At 49.3% G+C, this 23578-nt stretch overlaps 1 protein-coding gene across 12 annotated transcripts in view; it reads left to right on the forward strand.

Annotated features, from left to right (window-relative positions):
• The first annotated feature begins 16527 nt into the window (after positions 1–16527).
• The window catches only part of hlk (hulk), a 78979-nt gene continuing 71928 nt past the window's right edge, over positions 16528–23578 (forward strand). For all 12 annotated transcript variants that reach the window (XM_037224954.1, XM_037224952.1, XM_037224953.1 and 9 more), the window contains exon 1: positions 16528–16698. In XM_037224954.1, coding sequence (XP_037080849.1) covers positions 16554–16698 — 145 coding nt within the window. In that variant the 5' untranslated portion in view covers positions 16528–16553. The remainder of the gene's footprint in view (positions 16699–23578) is intronic.

A 23578-nucleotide genomic window follows, 5' to 3' on the forward strand; every position in this document is an offset into this window, starting at 1 on the left:
AGGTCGAGGAAGTATATGCGTGTGTGCTTAACTGGCAACAAAGAGATGATTGTGGTGGAAAGGCTGCATGATATATGTATAGGGTTGTACATAAATATTTCCTTATACTGCGCAGCTCCGTTTCAGTTGCTCGCAGAGAGAACAGATGGTCACCCGCAGGGACAACCGGCTTCCGTCGGTGTAGGGGACTAGCGCCCCTCGGGTCCCAGCTTCGGTAACGGTTAGACAGCGCAAGCTGGTTCTCTCAGGGCGTAGCGACCCTGCCGGTACGTGAGCTCCTGCTCCTTGTCCGGCCCGCTCCCTCCACATTAACCCATTTTCCTGCATCTGGCCCGCTCATCACTCCTGATCCTCGTTTTATCGGGGTCGTCGTGCCCCCTCGCCCTCGTCCCCGGGTTGGTCGGATCTTGGTGGCTGAGGGGCGCGTCGTACTGGTCAGTACACGGCGCGTCCCAACACTCCACTTTGGCCAGGATATCCGGGGGCGCGGGGGCCCGTGGGGCCCCACACGGATCTCTAGCGGCTTGTCGCTTGCGTTGCGGTTGAGTGCTCCTTGCGGGTCTCCGCTTGGGGTGCCTGGCCGCGCGCAGCGGCTTAAGGGGTCAAGGGGCGGCGGCGCTGAACCACGGTCAGGACGGGGAGGGGTCTCCCCGGTTACACCTGGCCGTGTGGGAGGCGTCGTTCGCCCGTATAGCACTGGGGTAGCCCTGGTGGTGACCAGCTCCCGAGGGAGTGTTGGGCCGTCCCCCAGTTGGGCTCCGAGGTGGGTGGGGAGCCCCGATGCCGAAATGAAAACCACCTTTTATGGCTTCTCTAACATTAAAAACACCCGTCCTCCGAAAGGGGGACGGACCCTCGATAACCCAGGGTGCAGAGAAGTAGCTGTGCCTCCTGGTCCACGGATCCTGATCTTCGGTAGTGAAGAGATGAAGCTGGCTTCCCTCTCACCGTTCCAGAGACGGAGCGGCTGCGACAGGTTCGGGAAAATCATCAGATGAGACAAGGTTAGGAATGAAAATTGAAGTAGAGTTCGCGAATAGTCTGGAGGCGAGTAGGGCCATGGCAGCTAAGGAATTTACATATACTGTTCGGGATGAGACTGGCAAGCTCGAAAAGACAGTGTCAATATCAGCAACACCACATAAAACTAAAAATTCCTCCATGGGCATAGTCAACTGTTTCGATCTCCGTGACGTCGCCGAGGACGAGATAGTCGAGGAACTCTCAGAGTTTGGTGTGACGAGCGCTCGCAGGATTCTCGTCAGGACGGGGAGGAGAGCTGCTGCCCACTAAACAACCTCACTTCTGACGTTTAGTTTCACCGATTTGCCGGCTGGGATACGTAGTTGGATACGCTCGAGTGAAGGTTCGACCGTATGTGCCTAACCCCATGCGGTGCTACCAGTGTCAGCGATTGGCCATACCAAGCTCCACTGTCGGAACCTCCGGCATGTGGCAAGTGCGCGTCATTCGAGCACACGAGCAAAGTTTGCACCTCTGCTGAACCCTACCGCGCTAACTGCGGCAAGGGACCGAATCCCACACACGACGTACGACCGTACATGCCTGGCCTACGCCGAAAGAAAAGGAAATGATATCGATAAAACCTCTAAAAACGTATCTTTTCGTGAAGCTCGTGAACTTTACAACGACAGCCATACCAAAACATCGTATGCGTCCAAAGTGAAAACTTCGTTGCCACAAAGTAATGCCACCGAGAACATGACAGCAGTTCAGTTCGTGGGACTTCTGAGGTCGTTTGACCTGTCGGTTGTTCCCTCGGTCCGAACGCCCGACTCCCAGCCGGCACTCCAAGCTCCCTCTCCGTCGATCGAGCAGTCGGTAGACGCCGCACCGCTGACCTCGGTGCGCGCCGGATCACCAACGGGGCGACGGTTGGACGACGGTTCGGTGTGGTCGGAATCCCCGCGCGCCGCCGGCCGTACCTTCGCCTGCGACTCAACTGGCCTCTCTCAACAAGCCGTAGCTCTCGGTCTGAGGCGTCCGGACATGCAACTGGCGCAGCCGAGTTCTTTTAAGCCGGGATTGTTTTAGCTTTTCACATCTCACCGCTTTTTTAATGCGCCCTTTTACAGGCGTTTTACAGTGGAACTGTAGAGAAGTAAGGGCGAACGCCCTCGATCTCGAGGCTGTCGTCAGCACAGTCTCTCCTGCAGCCGTGGCGCTGCAGGAGACCAAGCTAGCGCCTGAGAATTTCTGCTCCTTGAAAGAATATGCGATGTTTCGCAACGACGTGGTGACGGAGAGCATTGCTCACGGTGGCGTCCTCCTGGCAGTTCACCATAGCGTGCCAGCGAGGAAGCTAAGCTTGCGGTCCACACTTCAGGCTGTGGCCGTACGGCTTTATTTCAACCATCGTCACATCACTGTTTGCTCACTTTGCCTTCCACCAGGCATTGTTTTTCCGTTGGCGCACCTTAGATGCTGCTGGCTGAACTGCCTCCACCACTTCTTCTTCTAGGAGATTTTAATGCGCATCATACCGCATGGGGGTGTGACGTCACCAATACTCGTGGGAGGCTGTGTGAGAATTTTATCCGCGGTGCTTCACTATGTATTTTAAGCACAAGAACTCGTACGCATTTTACAATGCCATCCGGTCAGACGTCAGCGCCAGACTCGAGCCTCTCCAGTTCACAGCTCGTCCAACATCTCGAGTGGAGTGTCGGAGGGAAGTGACCACTTGTGTGTGTGTGAAGAGACCACTCGAGTGTCATGGGAAGTGACCACTTCCCAGTGTGGGTCCGGTTTAAGGGAGGTGGAACGTTGAGTGTTAGACCACAACGCTGGAATTTTAAGAAAGCGGACTGGGGCGAATTTGAGACTCGGCTAGACGAATCGTTTGCAACTGGGCCGAGAGGACGGTACCCTCTATTGAGGATTTTACTCAGACTTTTAGAGTGTGCCAACAGTTGTATCCCACGCACGTCTGGCACTCCCCGACGTACTCCTGTTCCGTGGTGGACGAAGGAGTGTTGGAGCGCCATCCGCGCGCGTAAACGTGCGTTTCGGGCCTTCGACGCCAGAAGCGGTATAAAAAACCTCATAGCCTTCAAGAAAGCGAGAGCCTTAGCTCGGCGCATTGTAAACGAGGCGAAGCGTGCTTCCTGGCGCGCGTACGTGAGTACGCTGAACCGGTTACGCCGACATCGCAGATTTGGGGTCCGAATCAAGCGTATTTCGGGTCAGTTTCCACCCATAGCTCTGCCGGTGCTGTGTGTTAACGGCCAGGCTATGACGCGCCCGTTGGATGTCACGAATGAGGCTGCTCGGGCCCTTGGCCCAACGCAGCGTAGGTGGTAACACAAAACCCACAGTTTGTGCGGCACAGATCGCGATGTGACACAATCTGCAGTGGACTCTCAACGAGTGAATTGCGTTCATATAATGACCCTTTCACGCCTGGTGGAGTTGGAATCGGCGATCGCCAGGCTTCGCAGCGTGGTCAGAAGGCCCGGACACTGTTCACAACGATATGCTTAAGCATCTGCCGCGTCGCGTGCTTCGCGTTTATGAAACGGTATTCAATTCGCTTTGGACCAGAGGTGAATTCCCAGCTTCCTGATGAGAAGCTACTGTCGTGCCTTCTCTTGAAGCCGGGAAAAAGTGGGCTAAATCCCTTACATTATAGACCCATTTCTCTTACGTCATCGCTCTGTAAGTTGATGGAGGATATGGTTAATGTCCGTTAACCTGGCTTTTGGAGTATAACGGTTATTTTTACAAACGCACAGTGTGGTTTTAGAAGGAATCGCAGTACGGTGGATAATCTTGTAATTCTTAACACTGCGATTCGTGAGGGATTTAAGGCAAGTCGACACACTGGTGCTGTCTTCTTTGATATAGAGGGCGCCTATGACACCACATGGTTTCATGGTATTCTTGTCAAGCTATATAAGTATGGTATACGCGGCAATATGGGCACTTTCCTTCAGAACTTTTTAGTTGACCGTTATTTCCGTGTTCGTGTTGGGAGCGCGCTCTCTGAGAGGCACCATCAAGTTAATGGTGTGCCGCAGAGAGGTGTCCTGAGCGTATCACTGTTCGCCGTTATGATTAACGATATCGGGGTTGGGCTGCCACATTCTGTAGGTCGTGCCCTTTTTGTTGACGACTTTACCATCTGGACTAGGGCAGCAGGAGTTTCATCGATGGAGCGTCATCTTCAGTTCACTGTGGATCGTATCGAGAAGTGGGGCACCATAAACGGGTTCAGGTTTTCTAGCAGCAAGACTGTAGCCATGCATTTCTGTCGTAGTCGGCAATGCTGCAATATGTCTGTCCGTCTGTGTGGCCAACGCATCTCAACGGAACCTGTGGCTAGATACCTTGGGGTATACCTTGACCGCCGACTAACATATAAGGCATATCTTAAGACGCTACGTGAACGCTGTTTTAAATCCTTGAACATACTAAAGTGTGTTTCGCGCACATCATATGGGATAGATAGATAGATATCATCGCAGAGAGAAGCACGCTTTTGCTATTGTATCGCTCAATCATACGTTCTAAGCTGGACTACGCATGTTTCATTTACGACAGCGCGTGTGAGTCCACCAAACGCGTCCTGGACACTGTCCATCATACCTCTCTACGCGTGATCACAGGAGCGTTCCGCACATCGCCTGCCACGAGCCTCATGGTAGAATCGCACAAGCCGCCCTTATCAGCGAGAAAGAAAATGCTCGGCATGCGTTATGCACTTAAGTTGCGACAGTTCCCCTCTCATCCGGCAATATAACGCAGTTTTTCACGGCCTGCTGTGCATTTTCGTTACACTGCACCTCGGGCATATGCTGTAACCTTTGGGCTCCGAATACAAGCCTTGCTACGGGAAAGCGAAATTCCCATTCGAAGGTTGAAGCGGGTAGATCATCTGTCTACCGCTCCCTGGCGTTTGATCTCGCCATCAATAGATACGTCTTTGACCGAAATGAAAAAGAATGTCGTCTTGCCAGATATCATGAGGTCGAGGGCACTTGAGCGTATGACGTTATATGACGATTGCACACTTACTTACACGGACGGATCTAAAACTTCTGGCGGAGTGGGTTGTGCGTTTGTGAGCGGCAGCGTCATCTGGACGTTTTCCTTGCCTCCACATGTGTCGGTGTTCACATCGGAGTTGGTAGCGATCACCAAGGCGTTGTGTTTCATCGAAGTCAGTGACGAACCTTCCTATCTGATTTTGACAGAATTCTTAGCAGTGTTCTTAGTCTTAGGTCTTTTTATCCATCATGTCCCCTTGTACAGGATATTTTAGGACGTTTGACTCAACTGGATCAGGCCCGAAAGAAAGTTATCTTGTGTTGGATCCCCAGTCACATTGGAATCGCCGGCAACGAGGTGGCTGACGCGGCTGCATGGCGGGCAGCGCTGGCTCCATGTGTACGCTCCCTCTCTATCCCTGCCAGAGATTTTTACCCTGCAATAAAAACCTTTCTGCAGAACAAATGGCAGTGCTGTTGGGATTTAAGAAATGAAAATAAGCTCAGAGCAATAAAACCCAAGCTGGGTCAGTGGTTTTCGTGTTGCCGCCAAATAAGGCAAGAAGAGGTGATCCTCTGCAGACTACGTATCGGACACACGTACGCAACTCACAGTTATTGGTTGCATGGAGCCAAAGACCTGTCTGTCATCGATTGTGGTGCTGTTCTCACCGTTCGCCATGCGCTTACATCATGTCCGCGCCTCAGGGAAGAACGTCAACGGTTCTTTGGTCAGTGTGACTCGCCCTTGACGCTCCGTGACATTTTAGGAGACAACTCGCGCCTTCTTGAATCTAAACAGGTCTTTTTATTCCTTAAACATATCAACTTCGGGACCCTTTACACGGCTCACTAGTTAGGTAAGACAAAAATCGTTGTGGGCGCCAAATGACCGCTTCAGTCGGCGCGCCCGAAAACACCAATCAACAACAAAAGAGACCAGATGGCCACTCATAAATAAAAGTCTACAGCAAACTCTCGCGAATCTTTTTCCTTTGAAAGGCCGACATTAGAACGCTTTCAAAAAGATGGCTCAATTCATGGATTTGTGGATTCATCTGCGGGCCGGCTTGGACCGGATCAGGAATTTCCACCAAAAGGCAGATTAGGACCGAATCGGATTTTCAGACTTGTCATGTCACATGGTTTGAATACATTAAAAATCAATCAAGTGACAGTACTCACTAACTGGTCTCTGAAATGTTCGATTGGTACATAATTGAAAAAAACTTTCAACCACTTGAATATAATAGTTTCAAGTACAATTAATGCACAAAGAGGCTACATGGTACATAGTTCAGCAACACATTTCAGATCAAATACAGATCAAATATAAACAGATCAAATTGACAAATTCAAGCCAATGGCTTAACTTATTGATGCTTCTTTGGAAAACCAAAGCTTTAAGTAAGTTCAAGGTAATCAAAATGGCTAAAAGTCCACTAACTTGTCTTACCATAGCATAACTATCACTCATTCTGGTCTTGTCAGCAGTCCATTAAACCCAAGTGAAAGTGCATTTCAGTGTTACGAAATTGCCTTTGATGGTGGAGATCTCAATACAAAGTGTTCAGGTCCATTCTCCTGTCACGCAGAAATAACAGAAATAAGCTTCATGGCGATGCTATAATTTTAATTTTCCTTGCCAATCAGCCAAATCTGTAACAAGTCTAACACCAGCTCCAAATTAGTCATGCTGCTGCAACTGATCTCCCTCCAGCTGTCTGCTGCAACAGAGATTTGCTCACCCAGTCACTCTCCAAACGCATCCGTCTCGAGGAATCAGCATGGTGTCCACACCAACCAGAGATCGAAGGAGATTTTTTCACCCAGTGGTTAGCTACCTCATGTGAGTTTACGGGTTGGCGGGCTTTGATGTTAGTCGATTTATCTTGTGATGTCAACCTTTTATTTTATAAGTGGTAAAATGCATACGACTAAGTGTAGGTGGGGTATAGCTGGACCAGAATGGGGATGTGGCTGCTTTGGTTTTTGTTTGGTTGTGCATGGATGGGAAGCATGGTTGAGCACGTGGTTTTCAGTGTTTGCTATTGCATCTGGATAGTTGTCTATCGTGAATCATTTTTGCTTCAGTGCGTCTTAAGTTAGGTAATGCCCAAGCATAAGTATAATAAAGTGGTTTGTCGCTCGATGAGACTGAAGGTTTCAAGATGGTGGTGATTAGAATTCAACATGTTGTGTTATACTCCCGACCTACACATTTCGAGACGTAACATGATGCAATGACTGAACAAATCTATCAAAACGATCACAGAGATAAATCATGATAACACTTAGCGTAAAAAGACAGTTGACTCATAGGACACCACAAGCACTGATTGACTGAAGGATCAGCCCTAATGACAAAGTTCACCTGTCACTGTGCCTGCCTAGTAATGTTGAGTATCCTCGTAATATATGCAGATGAGATATAGTTATTTCCCTCAGTGTCTCCTAGTGTACTAACGGCCGGCATTGTCAGCATAAGAACTCATAGCGGCAAAAACTTGACCGTAGGATAGCCCAGACAATAACCGTAAATAACAAAAACAAAGAGGACGAGCCTGTGTAGTTCTGAAACCGTCTTTTGGTTACGAAGTAGTGTCCCAATGTCCGGATGTTTTTGGATATTTTTGCGCTCTTTCGTTTTGCCGCTAAAATTCCTTGGTGACAGGCACACGTGTCGGGTTAGTGCAGCAGGACAGTTAATGACAGGCATGCGTGTCGGGTTAATGCAGCAGGACAGTTAGTGACAGGCATGCGTATCGGGTTAGTGTAGCAGGACAGTTAATGACAGGCATGCGTGTTGGGTTAGTGCAGCAGGACAGTTAATGATAGGCATCCGTGCTGGGTTAGTGCAGCAGGACAGTTAATGATAGACATCCGTGTCGGGTTAGTGCAATACGACAGTTAGTGACAGGCATGCGTGTCGGGTTAGTGCAGCAGGACATTTAGTGACAGGCATGCGTGTCAGGATAGTGCAGCAGGACAGTTAATGCCTCAGATAAAGACCACAACATGAAATACTTGCTGTTGCATTGAAAATGTAATTGAACTTCCCTAGATAAAAAAATTCATCAGGTAATCAGAAGAGTCGCTTTCAAACAACATCCTAAATCAAAATTTACTATGACAGCGAGCTCTCATTCACGAAAGTCCACGGAGCCATCGCTTTGCGCTACAACGTCTGGTGTTTTTTTTTAAGCTTGAAGGAGATGTTTCAAATTTGAAGACATTGAGGTAAGCATCAGATATCATGGGAAAAGCTTACTTGTAACTACTGGTAAGCTTTCAAGGTTCAAAAACAACCCAAAGAAGCAAAATTTCAAAGTTTGTAAAAATACGCCCTATTACTTCATCGCTTGATGGCGTCCGTCATGGAATCATTTTGTGACGACAGCATTACCTGGCAGTATCTGGCAGCCAGACCTAAAGTATACTTCAAAGCGCATGAAAGCTGACGTCAGACGGACATTCTGGTGGCGGGTGCTGTGTTGGGCGGCGGATTAGTGCATGCTTGTTCATGGATTTTTTGTCTTGGTACTGATCGTAGGAAAAGCTTTGGTGGACTGTTTGACATATGCAACGTAGCGGCTTTTAAGGCGCATTATTGACATCAAAGCACGTTATGCTGGTGAAAACTGTCATGTCAATACTGATTGTCGACCTATCCTTGCCCGCAGTGCTGTAGTTTTGACATTGATATCTTGTGATGTGCACAGTAGTTACTTTCTTTATTATTTGTAACTGGGCAGGCAGTCAGATGCAAAGTTTAACAATACATATGTAGCATTGCTGTGAATTGATTGCCAAGGCAGTCTTATTGCCATGGTAAAGATGGTATGGTTGAGCTACCAAAAATGTTTTTGCCGCTCGGAATTACTTATGCAATCACTAGTTAACCCTGATATAACCATTGCGGTGCAATGACATTCTCGTTGGTGATAGTCTTTTGGGAGTGTTACACCAGTTGTTATCAGTCACTCATACGATATAAACTTCTCTCATAAGCTTGACGTAGAGATGGCAGCCAATGTGGTACATTGTGTAATGACACAGGTCAACAGTGTCATTGTGGCAGTACCTGTGTGCTGTGCTGTGGCATGGCGTAAAGAACAATGATACTGTTTTTGAACCGCAATCTCCACTGCTTTCATAATATATTTCGTCATGAGAAAAAAATGGTCAAGCGGACATTCCTGTATGAACTCCGCACCTGGCATATGACTGACCAAAAACACATGATACAAGATACAACTCACTTTCAGCAAAGCACACAGCCATTATGTACTGCTAAGCCTGTTTTGGGAATCAACAAAACGTAGGTGAGGACGCCGATATATCTTCTGTTTCCACAGCCAGGCAACATGCTGCAGCCATTAGGCTTCTTTGCTCAAAAGCATTGTTCACACAAGAAATAACACATGTAAAACAAGAAAATATTCCATGTAGTGAAGTGGCGCTGCAAACCTACTGACCTTGCAAAAGGCTGGAGACATGGCAAGTGCATGCAGTTGTGGTTAGATGGGCGAAGTGCAATGGCGTGACGATGCTGCCAGTGCACACAAGGCTCATGATGAAAATACCGCGAAGTGCTATCCAAGAAACCAACAGCAATACTGCTCCTCCTTTCCTAGCATCCGGCATCTCACAAGTTGCAGTGACTATGACATTGACGACTCACAAGCAATGCTTGTCTGCATACAAAATTTGTTACGACAGTAGTATGAGCATCCATAATAATACAGAACTATATTTTAAGAGTTCATAGGGGAAAAACAACTTTTCAAAGCTGTATCATGCGAGCTTATACCATTATGTACCTTAATGAGCTGCACGGACCTGCCCCTACTGCCAAAATGAATTCCCACTATAATGACATGCAATGGATTGACTAAATGCTGTAATATCTCAATAGGTTCAACATTTTGACAAGATCATAATGAAGTAGCAAACCGCCTTTGAACACCTGCGACATAGGAAATGCTAGTGCTTCTTTCGGCTTGCTAGCGCCACCACCTTGTCATTTTCAAACCCAAACATAAAGATAGAGGCAGGTATCGATATATCACGTTTTATCGGAAGTCATCAGACTTGAAGGATACCAAAACAATGCTCTCTCTCAGAAGTAGAAAGCTCGCACGCACATTCCCCATCACATCAAGATCAATGCAAGCCATTGTTACGCACCACCAGTGATCACACACATTTCAAGCGCCTGATTCACACACGGATGTCAACCAAGTGTGATCCCATACTTGCACAGCCCGCGGGACTATCAATTTGCAGGTTTTCTCACAATTTTCACACAAGTTTTCGGTTCTAACACCACATTTCGCCGTGAGTTCGCCGTGAGTGAGAGAGCCCCAACACATAGTCTAAACGAGGATTGATGGTAACACAGTTCAAGAAGCTGTACTTGTAGGACACGTTTTTTTGTTCAAGATTTCAATTTGTCATACAGTACGTGTTAGATGTTTAGTAAGATCTACATCCAAAATTGCTGTAATATTTCCCTAATTTTATAATGTCTCGCTAGCCCATAAGCCCGTGCAAGGTTCTTTGCTCCGGTATGCAGTGCGCCAACCAAGCTGTATGTGAGAAATGCGTCAGTAAAAGAAGAAAAAACACCAATAAGAGAAATAAAGACAGATTTGCCTTCGCGTCCGCTTTTGTTATAGCATTCGTGAGAGTGTCATTCTTTTTTCTGCTTCGCATTTTTTGGCAGACAGTGGCGTTTTTAAGTATAGCATAATACTACGTTTTTAAGTGCAGCAAAATTTTTCGTTATTTCTAGGCTCAGGGCCTAGAAATAACGAAAAATCCCCCATTGACGACGAGTGCCGCACAACCGGAAATTCTCACGCTTACGGTCGCGACACGCGTTCAGCAGCGAAATCTTACTTGCAGTCAATGCATCAGCGAATGCATCAGCGGCCAGGCTGTTTTTAACCATGAGCGGAAAACAGCCTATTAGGTGGCGGCGATCGTATGACGTTTCTACGACGACATCATTGTCAAGGTGACTTCGAAATAGTCTTCCAATAAACCTTTTTCCACGTTTGTGGGCGTATAACTTAGGAACTAGAGGGCTTTGGGTGTTATAAAGGATATGGCCGTGAACTCCATCAAAAGGTCCTCAAGATGGCTGTTCTAGTTAAAAACCCCATATAAAGGTGGAACATCCTCTTTAAGTGCTCAAGCTGGTAACATTCGATCATGTTAATCGAACCAACATGATTCGATCTCATGAAACACTGTCACAAGGCTCATGTCTTTTGAACGGACGAACGGACAAACAGACAGTTGGTGCATATGATTCAAGCTGTTGGTCAATAGAGAAAAATGCATCGCGTGGACTCGGTCGGCGCACGTGGATGTCTAGCCACTGTTGGTAGTTCGAAGGCGGCGGGCGGACTCTGCGGAGCGCCCGACGATTTTCTTTGCATCTGACTCAAGGCGGTGGTGTAACGTCTTGATGTCATGCCCCTTGGGCGTGCCATCAGCCGTCCCCATGCCGGCTGGTGCAGCACTGAGGTCAAGCCTTCACGTCGTCCGAGGCCAGTCATGATACGGGCGACGAATTTTAAGATGTTCTGATCGGGCTATTATACAAAGACAAGTCTGCGCGCGTCATACGGATTACAATGTAGCTCCGTGCACATACCCAACGTTTGTCACTATGTCCGATGTGAATGTAGTGTGTATCTTAACTTGTCGAGTTTGTCGAAGAAATCTTATGTCAGCTCTTGTACCGTTTTTATAGGCTTATGTCGGGTACCTTCGTGATGACTGCATATGTTAGTGTTTTTTTTACGATTGATGTGGATACCATGCAATATGTGACATGAAGCCCCGATTGCAATATCTATCTAGATATATACTTTGTATATACATGCACGCATACACACACATATATACACATATATGTATATATGTATAACTTCTAGACTACTTAATTAATATATATATATATATATATATATATATATATATATATATCGCAATCGGCCGTACGTGCTCCTGGAGCTACCCGGAGCGTGCCTCAGGTAACGGAGCTGAAAACGTGGCAAAAATGGCATTCAGTGGTAGACGATTCTAAGGCCGGAACGTATTGCGCCTCTCACGCACTTGAGGTGACTTTAAACAAAATGTTTGTGTTGCTAAAACTCGTTCCGACAACCGCTTTCTCACCACAAGAAGCCACCGAGCGAACCAGTGCTAGGAATCGCTAGGAATTAGGAAATAGGAATTTCTCATCACAATAAGCGACGGAGCGAACCGGTATTTAGAATCGCTCACCACAATAAGCGACCGAGAAAACCAGTGTTAAGAATCGCCAACGGTAGTCTGCAATGCTCAGGCTCCTGCAGAAACCCAGCCTGGATGCCAACGTAACTTGTATGGGGCTGGGTTCATCGAGGCACATCTGACGCATTATAATGAACAAATGGCGTGTGATGTTCCAATGTGCTCAAACCCTACGAATGTTTTTGTGTATCAGATATTCAACTCTATTTGTCAAAAATCATACTGGGCTGAAAACATGACATAGTACGTATATACGGTACGTGTATACGTTATTATATGACGATGGTACGTTATTCAGACACCGTTCTTTGAAAGCTCAAATGATGTCTGTAGCTGCAAGTGACCCTTGACACAACCGAGACAACGGCTAAGGAAACGTTTGTGTTCAAAATGGGGGTACCGATACATTTCAAATGTTCGGAGCTCCAAACATTTCCATAGGCCAAGTTTGAGATTGGATGGACGTAGGCACACATTTTTCGAAGTTTTTAGGCTGCCAATGCCATTCTGTCAAGTCACAAATTGGCACACATCCGAGCTTATGTAATGCAGATAAACATTTCTTACCCACGATCGTTTTCTCTCTGTTTATTTAACTTGAATAATGGAACGCATTGGCGCGAGTGGTGATTGGGGTGCTTGGTGGTAGGTAGTAGTAAGTTGATATCTTTAAAAAGTTTTGAACTGACGGCCGACTCTTAGTTGGACTTATGATTAGACTTCCTGCAAAAACTTCCAGAAAACGCCTCTGCTAGTTCGAAACGGTAACATGAGAGAATAATGAGAGAAGATAGGCGATCGTGACGCAGACGCAGACACCAAGATATTGTTCGGCACTACACGGGTGCGCTGCGGCACAGCATGCCTTACGGCTCTGAAGCTGCGGAACACTGAGCTGCCTGCCGTGGAGTAGGCTGAAGGGAGTGTGCCACCTTTCAATCACATTTTGAGACGTGCCCTGGTGAAACTCCTGACCAGTTATGTCTACCAATGGCAGTACGAAGTGATGCTACAGCATCAGCAAGATATAAGAAGCAAATGAGTTTGTTCTAGTCTAAATAGCGCGGTCAACGTTTTGGCACTTTACTCACCTTTTTCGTTCTGTGATCACCTGAGTGCATTACGGAAATTGGCAATCTTAGCACATATAAGACATTCAAGTGGGACGTTCATCACAGCCTTCGCAGCTTTTCTGCAGGCACCAAACAATCCGCGCCTGGTATACCTGGGGTGTAATTGCTGTAATGTTAACCACCATTTTTTTTTAATTTGAAATTTGCTTCTTTTTTAAACTTCTGTTTGGATAAATTTATTGGATCGGCGTCCACACCAAGCAGTGCTTGTTGTGTGAGATCTGACCCCTGCCGTCCTATCCTAAACAGACACGAGCCCACTCCGCCATGGACGTATGGAGGCAGGCGCTGCAGCCAGCTGAGCTACATCGAAACATTGAAATGTTGGCAATTTCCGTTTGGGGGTATGAATGCTGTGCATAGTAATGCAAGTTTGGGGTTGGCACAGCGGACGGTGTTAGCGAGTATTTATTTAGCGAGAACTGCAGTTATCGAAGCTTGAATATTTGTGTCACTAGACCACTTTGTAAACACAGCCATGCAGTGGGTTGGGCGTCTAAGAGAAAAAACTATTTCCAAATCCAAGGTGGCAATCCCAAAGCTAAGGTGCCGACCCAAAGCCAAGGTGCCAGCCCCAAAACTAAGGTGCCGAATCCAAAGCCAAGGTGCCAGACCCAAAGCCATGGTAAAATGTCAAACCGATAGCGTTCAGCACTTTTTTGTAAGAGAAAAGGCTGGATAGCAAAAAGACTAATTCTTGTCTTAATTTTTTCATATTCACACACCGTTTCCCTTAGAAGGGTGTTTATTGAAATTTGAGGCATTCCGAGCCTTTTTTGGAATGCTGGTACTGCCAATAAAATCGGATGCGTCTGATCTATGAGTGGAAAGTACCGACAAGCGGCATGGTCCCTTAAAGCAATGTATTTGGCACTGGTGAACGAGGGTGACACGGTAATAAAGCTTTGGAACAAAAAGTTTTGAAGTTGCGCATGCGTATATGGCATGATTATATGTGTCCTAATCACGGGTGTAGATTCACAAACGGCTAACCAGCCTCTCTTAAAGCGCTTAAAACTGGTTTCTCTTCGAATGGACCACCATCTTCACAAAGCTGGGGGAAGCGGGCTAGAGTCTGCCAAGCTGAACATAAAACTTGACATCTGGTGCTGACGCTCTGGATAACTTGGCCTAACATTTTCAGCAGGCTGATGTAAGCAATGGCGATTGCTCGTTGCATCATTACATGTGTTTTAGATGACATTATGCCATGCATAGGAAATGGATCCACCGAAAAAGTTTTCTAAGTCATGTTTTGAGACGGAAATGATGGATCGAGACCGTGGCTCCCAATCGCCAGCAGAAACAGAACAGCGGAAATATTATGACTTATACTGTTTTGTTAAGCTTAACTAGTCGCAACGTTGACAACAATAGCCTTTGCAATGCAATAGCAACGCCTTTGAATTCACCATTGCTGCTGGAATGTTTAGAAGGACTGCTTTCCTTTCACAGAGTTCAGTGATGAAGACAGAACTTTGCAGAAAGCTTGCAGTGTAACAATTGAGCGGTAACAACCATGCATGTGTTATATGATCGGAGACATTCGATTAAGACGCGATATTTTTGGTGGGTCTAATCACTACGATGGACAGCAACATAAGTCCCTGTGCTTAGGGATGTACTACCTTTAAGTTCTGTGTGCGCGCTAGTTTCCCAGGCTGTGGTCACTTCATGTCGCGGTTTATTACTTCAAAGGTTTTTTAGGAGAGCAGCTGGTAAATGACAGTGACCTGTATTACTCCTGCAAATTAAGGTTCTTTCACCACCTGACACAGAAGTAATCACTCGTCGGACACAACACAATTTTATTATGTCCAGCAAAGCAATGGCTGTCTGCAGCCACCTCGCCGAACTACAGCCACGCTCCGGCACCGCAGATCGGGTCCAACACTGCAACCCACCTCGACAACGGACACAATCTGGGCCAAAAACCGACTGACAGCTCCGCCACCGCACAACAGCTATACTACGTAGTTGTAGCCCGGAGGTGGCCCTACAGCGATAATCCGGCCCCAAGGACTTGCTCCAGCCGTCCTACAGCCTGCTCAAGCCGCATGGCTCGCTCCCTTCCAATACTTCCCAGCCCAAGACCGGTACTCCAGCCCCAAACTCATCATTTAGCTTAACAGCCACCTTGCAGTTCCACAGTAACCCTCTAGCCCCTCAGCCACTCCACAGTCCGATACATACACTCTAGTCCCACAGCCACTCTCCAACCTCGCATGCACTTTGCACCTCACAATCACGCTCCATTTCCACAACCACCCTCCAATGCCACAGCCACCCTCCAATCCTACAGCCGCCCTTTAACCCCACGGCCATCTTCCCGCCCCAAAGACAGCCCCTAGCCCCACACCCATTTTCCTGTTCCACGGCCACTCTCTAATCCCACAGCTACCCTCCAATCCCATGACCATCTTCCCGCCCCACAGGCAACCTCCAGCTCCACAGCTGGCCTCCTGCCCCACAGGCAACCTCCAGCTCCACAGCTGGCCTCCTGCCCCACAGGCAACCTTCAGCTCCACAGCTGGCCTCCTGCCCCACAGGCAACCTCCAGCTCCACAGCTGGCCTCCTGCCCCACAGGCAACCTCCAGCTCCACAGCTGGCCTCCTGCCCCACAGGCAACCTCCAGCTCCACAGCTGGCCTCCTGCCCCACAGGCAACCTCCAGCTCCACAGCTGGCCTCCCGCCCCACAGGCAACCTCCAGCTCCACAGCTGGCCTCCTGCCCCACAGGCAACCTCCAGCTCCACAGCTGGCCTCCTGCCCCGCAGTTAGCCTTCAGCTCCACAGCTAGCCTCCAGTCCCTCAGCTAGCCTCCAGCCCCACAGCTAGCCTGCATCCCCACAGATAGCCTCCAGTCCCACAGCTAGCCTCAGGCCTCACAGCTAGCCTCCAGTCCCACAGCTACGCTCCAGCCTCAAGGCGGCGCCCGGGCGGCGGCCGCCGCAGCCATGTGAGGCTGGCCGACGCCGGGGGCGCGCCGGGCCCGCTTCGCACTGGCGCCGTGCCACGTCTGGCCCGATGACCGTCGTCGGCGCCGGCGGGCTCGGGTGTCAGTGGTGCGCGAGGTGCCGCGCCGCTCTGGTCGGGCGCGATGGGCCACGGGACGCTACTGCTGCTGCTGCTGCTGGCCGCCGCTGGCTCGGCGCGCAAAAAGGAGGAGGCCGTCATTGAGGAGGTCGGCGCCAAGCAGCTGGAGCAGTTGGTGGAGGACCACGACTACGTCGCCGTCTACTGGTGTAAGTACCGACCGAGCGGGGGGCGCAATTTCGTGACAGTCCGCTGGTGGGTTTTGACTCGAGAGAGATTTATAACATGCAAGTAGAACGGCATTGATGGAACTGGCTACACAGGCACTGGTTGAGGAGTTTTGAGGCAATTTCGGTAAGCTGGGTCAAACTGCTGAAACGTTTTTCTTCCTGTTATGTATGCGCTGGTCATGAAGATAACACAACCGTACAATGTGATTGCTAAAGTACTCTGTTTTCGTTAAATGCCGTTCATCTCATCCGAATGCAGGTGATTCGACGAGATCTTTGTGCTCAATCTCTACCTTATAAAGCTCTTCAAAGCATCAGTTTCGCTCTAAGTTGCTGGATATAGCTACCAACTCTGGAAAGCCTAATTCAGTAGCTTATCTTCTTGGCTTACGAAATTTTAAATAATCAGTTGTCTCCCTTCTGAGTGAGAAACACCGAAAAAATGCCTAAAAAATAAACAGATTTTATCGCGCAGGTCTCACAACGCAGTTGGGAGGTGACATGTTTACAAGGAATCACAGAGCATACTGCGGCGGTACATACCGCTATATACTCTGCTATAACGCAGCCCTTTCGGTCTATGGCTAATGCTTTGGAAAATGCGATCAGGACAGCCTTATTAAACAGCATGTCCGGCCCCAGTATACCGTGAGAGCCAGGCCATGCGCTGCCCACCTTCATGGAGGAATAAGATCGCACGGCAGGTACCGCCGCATCGCATCAACGTCAACACATGTCTTCCTGTGCTGATTGGCTCGGTTTAAGTGGTTGCTGGCCGACTTTTCTTTTCCCGGAAGAGCCTCAAATCTATGTGTCACTTCGCAGCCAGGTTGTTTGCTTTGCTGACAGGCTGCCCATCGCTGAACATTCAGGTAACTGGGATAGGCCGACCGGTTGGAGCGGCTGTCGACTCTGCGTTGGTCTGGTCTGGAATTAGCTGACCAGTCGGAGCGGCTGTTGACTTTGCGTTGGTCTGGTCTGGAATTATTCGACCGGTTGGAGCGGCTGTCGACTCTGCGTTGGTCCGGTCTGGAATTAGCTGACCAGTCGGAGCGGCTGTCGACTCTGCGCTGGCCTGGTCTGGAGTTAGCTGACCAGTCGGAGCGGCTGTCGACTCTGCGTTGGTCTGGTCTGGTCTGGAGTTAGCTGACCAGTCGGAGCGGCTGTCGACTCTGCGTTGGCCTGGTCTGGAGTTAGCTGACCAATCGGAGCGGCTGTCGACTCTGCGTTGGTCTGGTCTGGAGTTAGCTGACCAGTCGGAGCGGCTGTTGACTTTGCGTTGGTCTGGTCTGGAATTATTCGACCGGTTGGAGCGGCTGTCGACTCTGCGTTGGTCCGGTCTGGAATTAGCTGACCAGTCGGAGCGGCTGTCGACTTTGCGTTGGCCTGGTCTGGAGTTAGCTGACCAGTCGGAGCGGCTGTCGACTCTGCGTTGTCCTGGTCTGGAGTTAGCTGACCAGTCGGAGCGGCTGTCGACTTTGCGTTGGTCTGGTCTGCCCGTTGGGCCGCAGACTGAAGGCGGCGGACCGCGGCTGCGGCGAGGAGCAGAGCTACCGCTGCCAACGACCATACATGCGGTACCTGCAGACAAGCAGAGCGGTACAGCCAGAGGGACAAACCTAGAATCGGTTCCGAACTTTACGGTAGCCTTAAACGGTAGCCTTTATCCCTCGGTGTTACCGCCGCTGTGGCCGATGTTAGACCTGGAAGTGAGGCCCGAGTGAATGGAAGACACCCGAAGTCTGCATAACCAGCAACTGACTTAGCATTGCCCAATTCGAGTACAGCGCTCAGTTGGCCGCACGTCCAGCATGCCGCCGCCGGAGATAAAGAAATCCCGGACTCAGACCCAAAGTCAGCAAACACTGTCCATTGCTATGCCGAGCTCCGGTCATGTTGAGGTCTGCGCGTACTGCCCGCCCTGGACGAGTGCCTGGCGCCGCCACTGGTGCCGTCCCGATTGAGAGGCGGTCTGCTGTGCTCCGGCCCTGGCGCCGTGCGTCAGAGGCCGCCACCCCTCCGCCGGCCAAGCGCAACAAACCACCCGGCTCTCGCAGCAGGGCCTGGCTGCTCCGGTAGTCGTCAGTGAGGATCTGTTTGTTGACGTGTGATAGTGAGCGAGAGACAATCGTGTCGAAATGGCGAGGGTGTGATGGTCATTTGTTAACTGCGTAGATGTAATCAAACAGCCAAGAGCTAAAGACTGAATAAATGTTTGAGACAATTATCTAACATTAACGTGTGCTGGTCGTTAGGTGTTTACATTTGTGGTGCAAGTCTGTCGTTAGGTGTTTACATAGGAGCGAGACATCTGTCTGCAAGGAGTCGGTCATTTGTAGGTAAAAGCAGACTCGTGCGCTACACCGTCCCTGCAAAGGGACGACGAGTGTCCTTATCCATGTTCAAACGCCGTGCCGTGGCATAAAAACAATTTTTTGAGTTCACGGTCCGTAGAAGCAGATGTTTCAAGGAACCGCTGACTATCCACCAATTTTGATTTGGTTTGACGAGTTTAACGTGATAATGGTTTTGACGCTTGGAAGATTATTCGCAAACTGGTGACTATCGCCAGCAACTTAGGGTGTGGGAGAAGGCCGGCTTCCGCCACATACTCTGGTAGTTACGTGTTCAGGGCAGTCCTCCTTCATATGCTGTTTACTAGTTATCACCGCGCAATTGTCGACTAGCTCTGGTGAGTGAGGCATGGCCACACAGTGTACATCTTTGTGTTGAGCCTTTGAGCTACAGCGCCGCACCATATCGCGTCGTCGCAGCACCATGCGCCGCACCATGTCGCATCGTCGCAGCACCATGCGCCGCAACATAACATGAACCATAACGAACCCACCATGGCCCCGTGCTCAGCCGACTTGTCACATACTTGTAGAATGTAACGGCTTAAGTGTGAAGCGTGTCGGGGGAGTCCGATAGCCTGCCAAAGACTGCCAAATGCAGGTCATATCTCCACATTTTATGCAGCCCCAACATTCCACAAGCTAGGCGCTTCCCGCCGTTGCGAGCTGGGACGACCGGCGACCCCAGGTCACGCCGCCACCTCGTGATCGAGCCATGCTCGCCGTCCTGAGTCGCCTCAGCTGGCCAGCAGAGTTATCGCCGCTAAGTCCATGTCCTGCTCTTGGCAGCCGGCACGATAGGCGCCGGGAACGTGACGTCAGAGCTTGCGCTGCCAACGAGTCGGTATAATCGGAGCTGGCGACGCCCGAGACGCCAGCTCGTCACCAGTCATCAGAGGCGTGGTCTCGCCAGATTAGCCTCAGGAGGGAGAGGGAGGGGGAGGACAATGGGGCCCCATACACATGTCTACAACACTAGTGCCAAACTGAAATTATTTGACCTATGTGAATTACGAGGCTGACGGGAGGAGGGGATTAGCATGAAAAAAGTTTTGTTTTGGAAGGCGGGGCAGGGTTGCAGATGGAGCTGAGATCTGTGTATCCCTCCCCCCCCCCCCCCCCCCCTGTACAACAGAATGCTCCCTGTCGGTGAAAATGACGTCCAATTCGCACGGGTTGTTAAGCCAGTGTCGACTGACAATATAGTAGCGCAAGTATCGACTGAGATCGAGGGTCTCGAGAGTCAGCACCGAATGGCTTGAGGGTGAAAGGCTGACGGGCCACCACCTCAGGGGCTAAGGATGCGGGCCTCGCGGGTCACCGCCGCAAAGGCTGAAGGTAAGAGGCTGAAGAGTCCCCGGGGGCACTGTTTTTCCCGCTGGGTTGCCAGCAGTCCCACGGAGAGGAGACCGGAGCCAAAACACTGACGCTGGCAAACGGCGTGTCAGAAGAGTTGCCTGACACTACGCGCTTAATTCAATGGGCTAGCAGCCAGCCCTTGACCTTGTGACCGCGGCAGACACGCCAAGTTCGTGCACGTCAGTTGGCCTTGTGTCCTGTTCGTCCGCCACTCGTCAGTTGGCCTTGTGTCCTGTTCGTCTGCCACTCGTCAGTTGGCCTTGTGTCCTGTTCGTCCGCCACTCGTCAGTTGGCCTTGTGTCCTGTTCGTCCGCCACTCGTCAGTTGGCCTTGTGTCCTGTTCGTCCGCCACTCGTCGGTTGGCCTTGCGTCCTGTTCGTCCGCCACTCGTCGGTTGGCCTTGTGTCCTGTTCGTCCGCCACTCGTCGGTTGGCCTTGTGTCCTGTTCGTCCGCCACTCGTCAGTTGGCCTTGTGTCCTGTTCGTCCGCCACTCGTCGGTTGGCCTTGTGTCCTGTTCGTCCGCCACTCGTCGGTTGGCAGGAAATGTCTTGTGAAAAGAGGTGCGTCGTTCACAGCGCACCTTAAGGGTTGCTAGAATTCAGGATCAAAGATCTGATTGTCTCTGTGACGTTCTTACCCTTTCTTCTTGCTCAGGGGAGTGGCTCCTATGTTGTTCTTTTCTCTCTCCCGCCGTGAGAGGTCCAGGCCACCAAAAACCTTTTAAAATGGCTGTAAGAATTTTCGGTTTTTATGTCCGATGCTTCCCAAGGAAAGCACTTGACGAAATTTCTCATGAATAAAGAAATTCAGGAACAGTGCTAAGATTCAAAAAGGATATATATATATATATATATATATATATATATAACCTAAAAGGATATAGACCAGCAGAAATATTTCCAAAGATTGCAATGCTTCGTTCAGTTGACCTCGCCCTAACATCCCGACTAAACATGCTGCATTTGAGTGCGACTCTTAGTGTTACCATATTTGAAAGCGCCACTTTCTTCTCATGGGTGTCCCGAAGACAGAGCTTGGTTGAATCGTCAAAGCGTGGCGTAAAGGGCAAATGTCTGGCAATCAAAAGGATTGCTTAAGTCAGGAGAGGCTTCCAAACCTTTGCGCGTTGATGTACCTTCCTTTTATTTCTCAGAAATGTTGGGCGTTCTTTCGTGACGCTTATGTCGTGACGCTCTTCTCACCCGATGTGATTGTTTGGCCGCATCGATTAAGTCTTCGTGCTATCAGAAGCCTCACGATAAAATGCCAGACCGTGTCACTAAAAACGCCGTTGATGGACATGGCTGCTTTGCTCTAGAAGTACCAATAGTATGCAAAATACACACACACACACACACATATATATATATATATATATATATATATATATATATATATATATATATATATATATATGGTATCTGGCAGGGATACATAGGCTTGGTCCCACCTGATGCAGAAAATTCGACTTGCTGTCATTGTACCATCGAGAACGGAAGTTACGCACAGTATATAAATGTTTTTTCCGGTAAAACGTTGCGGGTCCTATACGCTTAGAAACATTCCTCCACGCGTATACAGGCATATTTTTGCTACGAGGGAAACCCGTAGTTGAATTCACTAGTGAAAAGAGGCCCATAGTGTCTGTGGTTCTATCACGCCTGCTGAAGGACGATGTTTCAAACCTAATCAAGCCTTGCAAAAGATCTAGTTGTTTTGTGCCACGTTGCCTGAAAGGGGAACTGAGACTGTTTTCAAGCGTCTAAATTAGGAGGAATCCACGCATACACAGACCGGAACAAGGATTCTCAAAAACTGTGTACCCAGGGGCTTTTGATCGCAAAGAACACCTTCAATTCATGTGCAAAAATGACTGATGTGTGCGATAATTAAAGCCTTTGAAAAAATAACTGACCCAAAAACGAAACCCATGGTCCAGGAAAGACTCCCAAATGTTCACACCACTGACCCAAGATTATCCTTGCACCCTTGGATCGGTTTCACTGCAATAAGCTTCAACTTATCTTTCAGATCTGGAATTTTTCATTCAGATTTTGTGCGGAGTAAAGGTGAAACGGATAACAAATAGTCATGATCGTTTTGCTGGGAACCCACTGGAACAAACTTCGTTTGTGACCGACGCCCGAGCCCGGACACATCCGTGCCTTGTGGATTGACCAGGCGCTCCTGCCCATCAGGCGCCCCAGCTGGCGCTCCCGGCCTGCTGGAGCCTGGCGGCGGTGTGCAGCCCGGCGGCCAGTTCCAGGGGGCGCCGAACGTTATTTATAGCCGGGCACTGACGGCGCCTGGACAAACAGGAAGGCCGACGACGACTATGGCCGAGGTGCTCAGCTGCCTACCCCAACATCGTCGGCCCGCTCACACTCCTGAATCTCAGCCTCAATCTTAGGCGGCCGGGGCAGGCCAGGCGGGGGGGGGGGGAGGAGGGGGGGGGGGGGGGGGCGATTCCGGGATGGTGGAAGGGCGGGTGTTGCATAGTTGTGCGTGGCGTCAAAAGTGTCTCCCGTCGTTTTGAAAATGACTGTCCATCGGGCCGTTTGCTAGACACGTTTCAGTCAAACCTGTGGGATTTTTCCTCAAATAACACATTGTTTCTTTAGTCAGTACAGCTTGCGATGCGCGCTAACCTTCCAGACCACCGTTATACAGCACTGACGCAGTGGCTTAGTGGACTAGGGCCATCCACAAGTGTTTACCTCCTGAAAATAACTAGTTCTTCAATTACGAATTTATACTGGAAGCAAGCTTTCAAGCATATATTTCCTCTTTGTGTTCCTTTTTAAAACCTTGAGGTCGCAAAAGTCAAGGCATTGCACATTACCCCTACAACGTATGCGGAATCATTGAAGAGTTTCAACACTAAGTTTTAAGAAAAATGTCTAGCAACCAGTCAATGGTAGGGCAGCGGAATACGCATCATTCAGAGGCATGTACACTTGTTTATCTAATAAAGGTAGATGCACCCAGATTGTGCGAAAAACATGGTTGTCATAGCCTGTGAAACAAACGATAGGATCTTGCGTGAAACTCGAATGCTATTCGGGATAACGGCATTTCTTGGTAGTCTTTCATGTTTAGACTAGAATGCAGCAAGTGCATACAGTTCAGTGAACTTTTTGGACCC

This window comes from Pollicipes pollicipes, unplaced genomic scaffold (assembly GCF_011947565.3).
Source record: "Pollicipes pollicipes isolate AB1234 unplaced genomic scaffold, Ppol_2.1 Scaffold_4881;HRSCAF=5763_pilon_pilon_pilon, whole genome shotgun sequence".
NCBI lineage: Eukaryota > Metazoa > Arthropoda > Thecostraca > Pollicipedomorpha > Pollicipedidae > Pollicipes > Pollicipes pollicipes.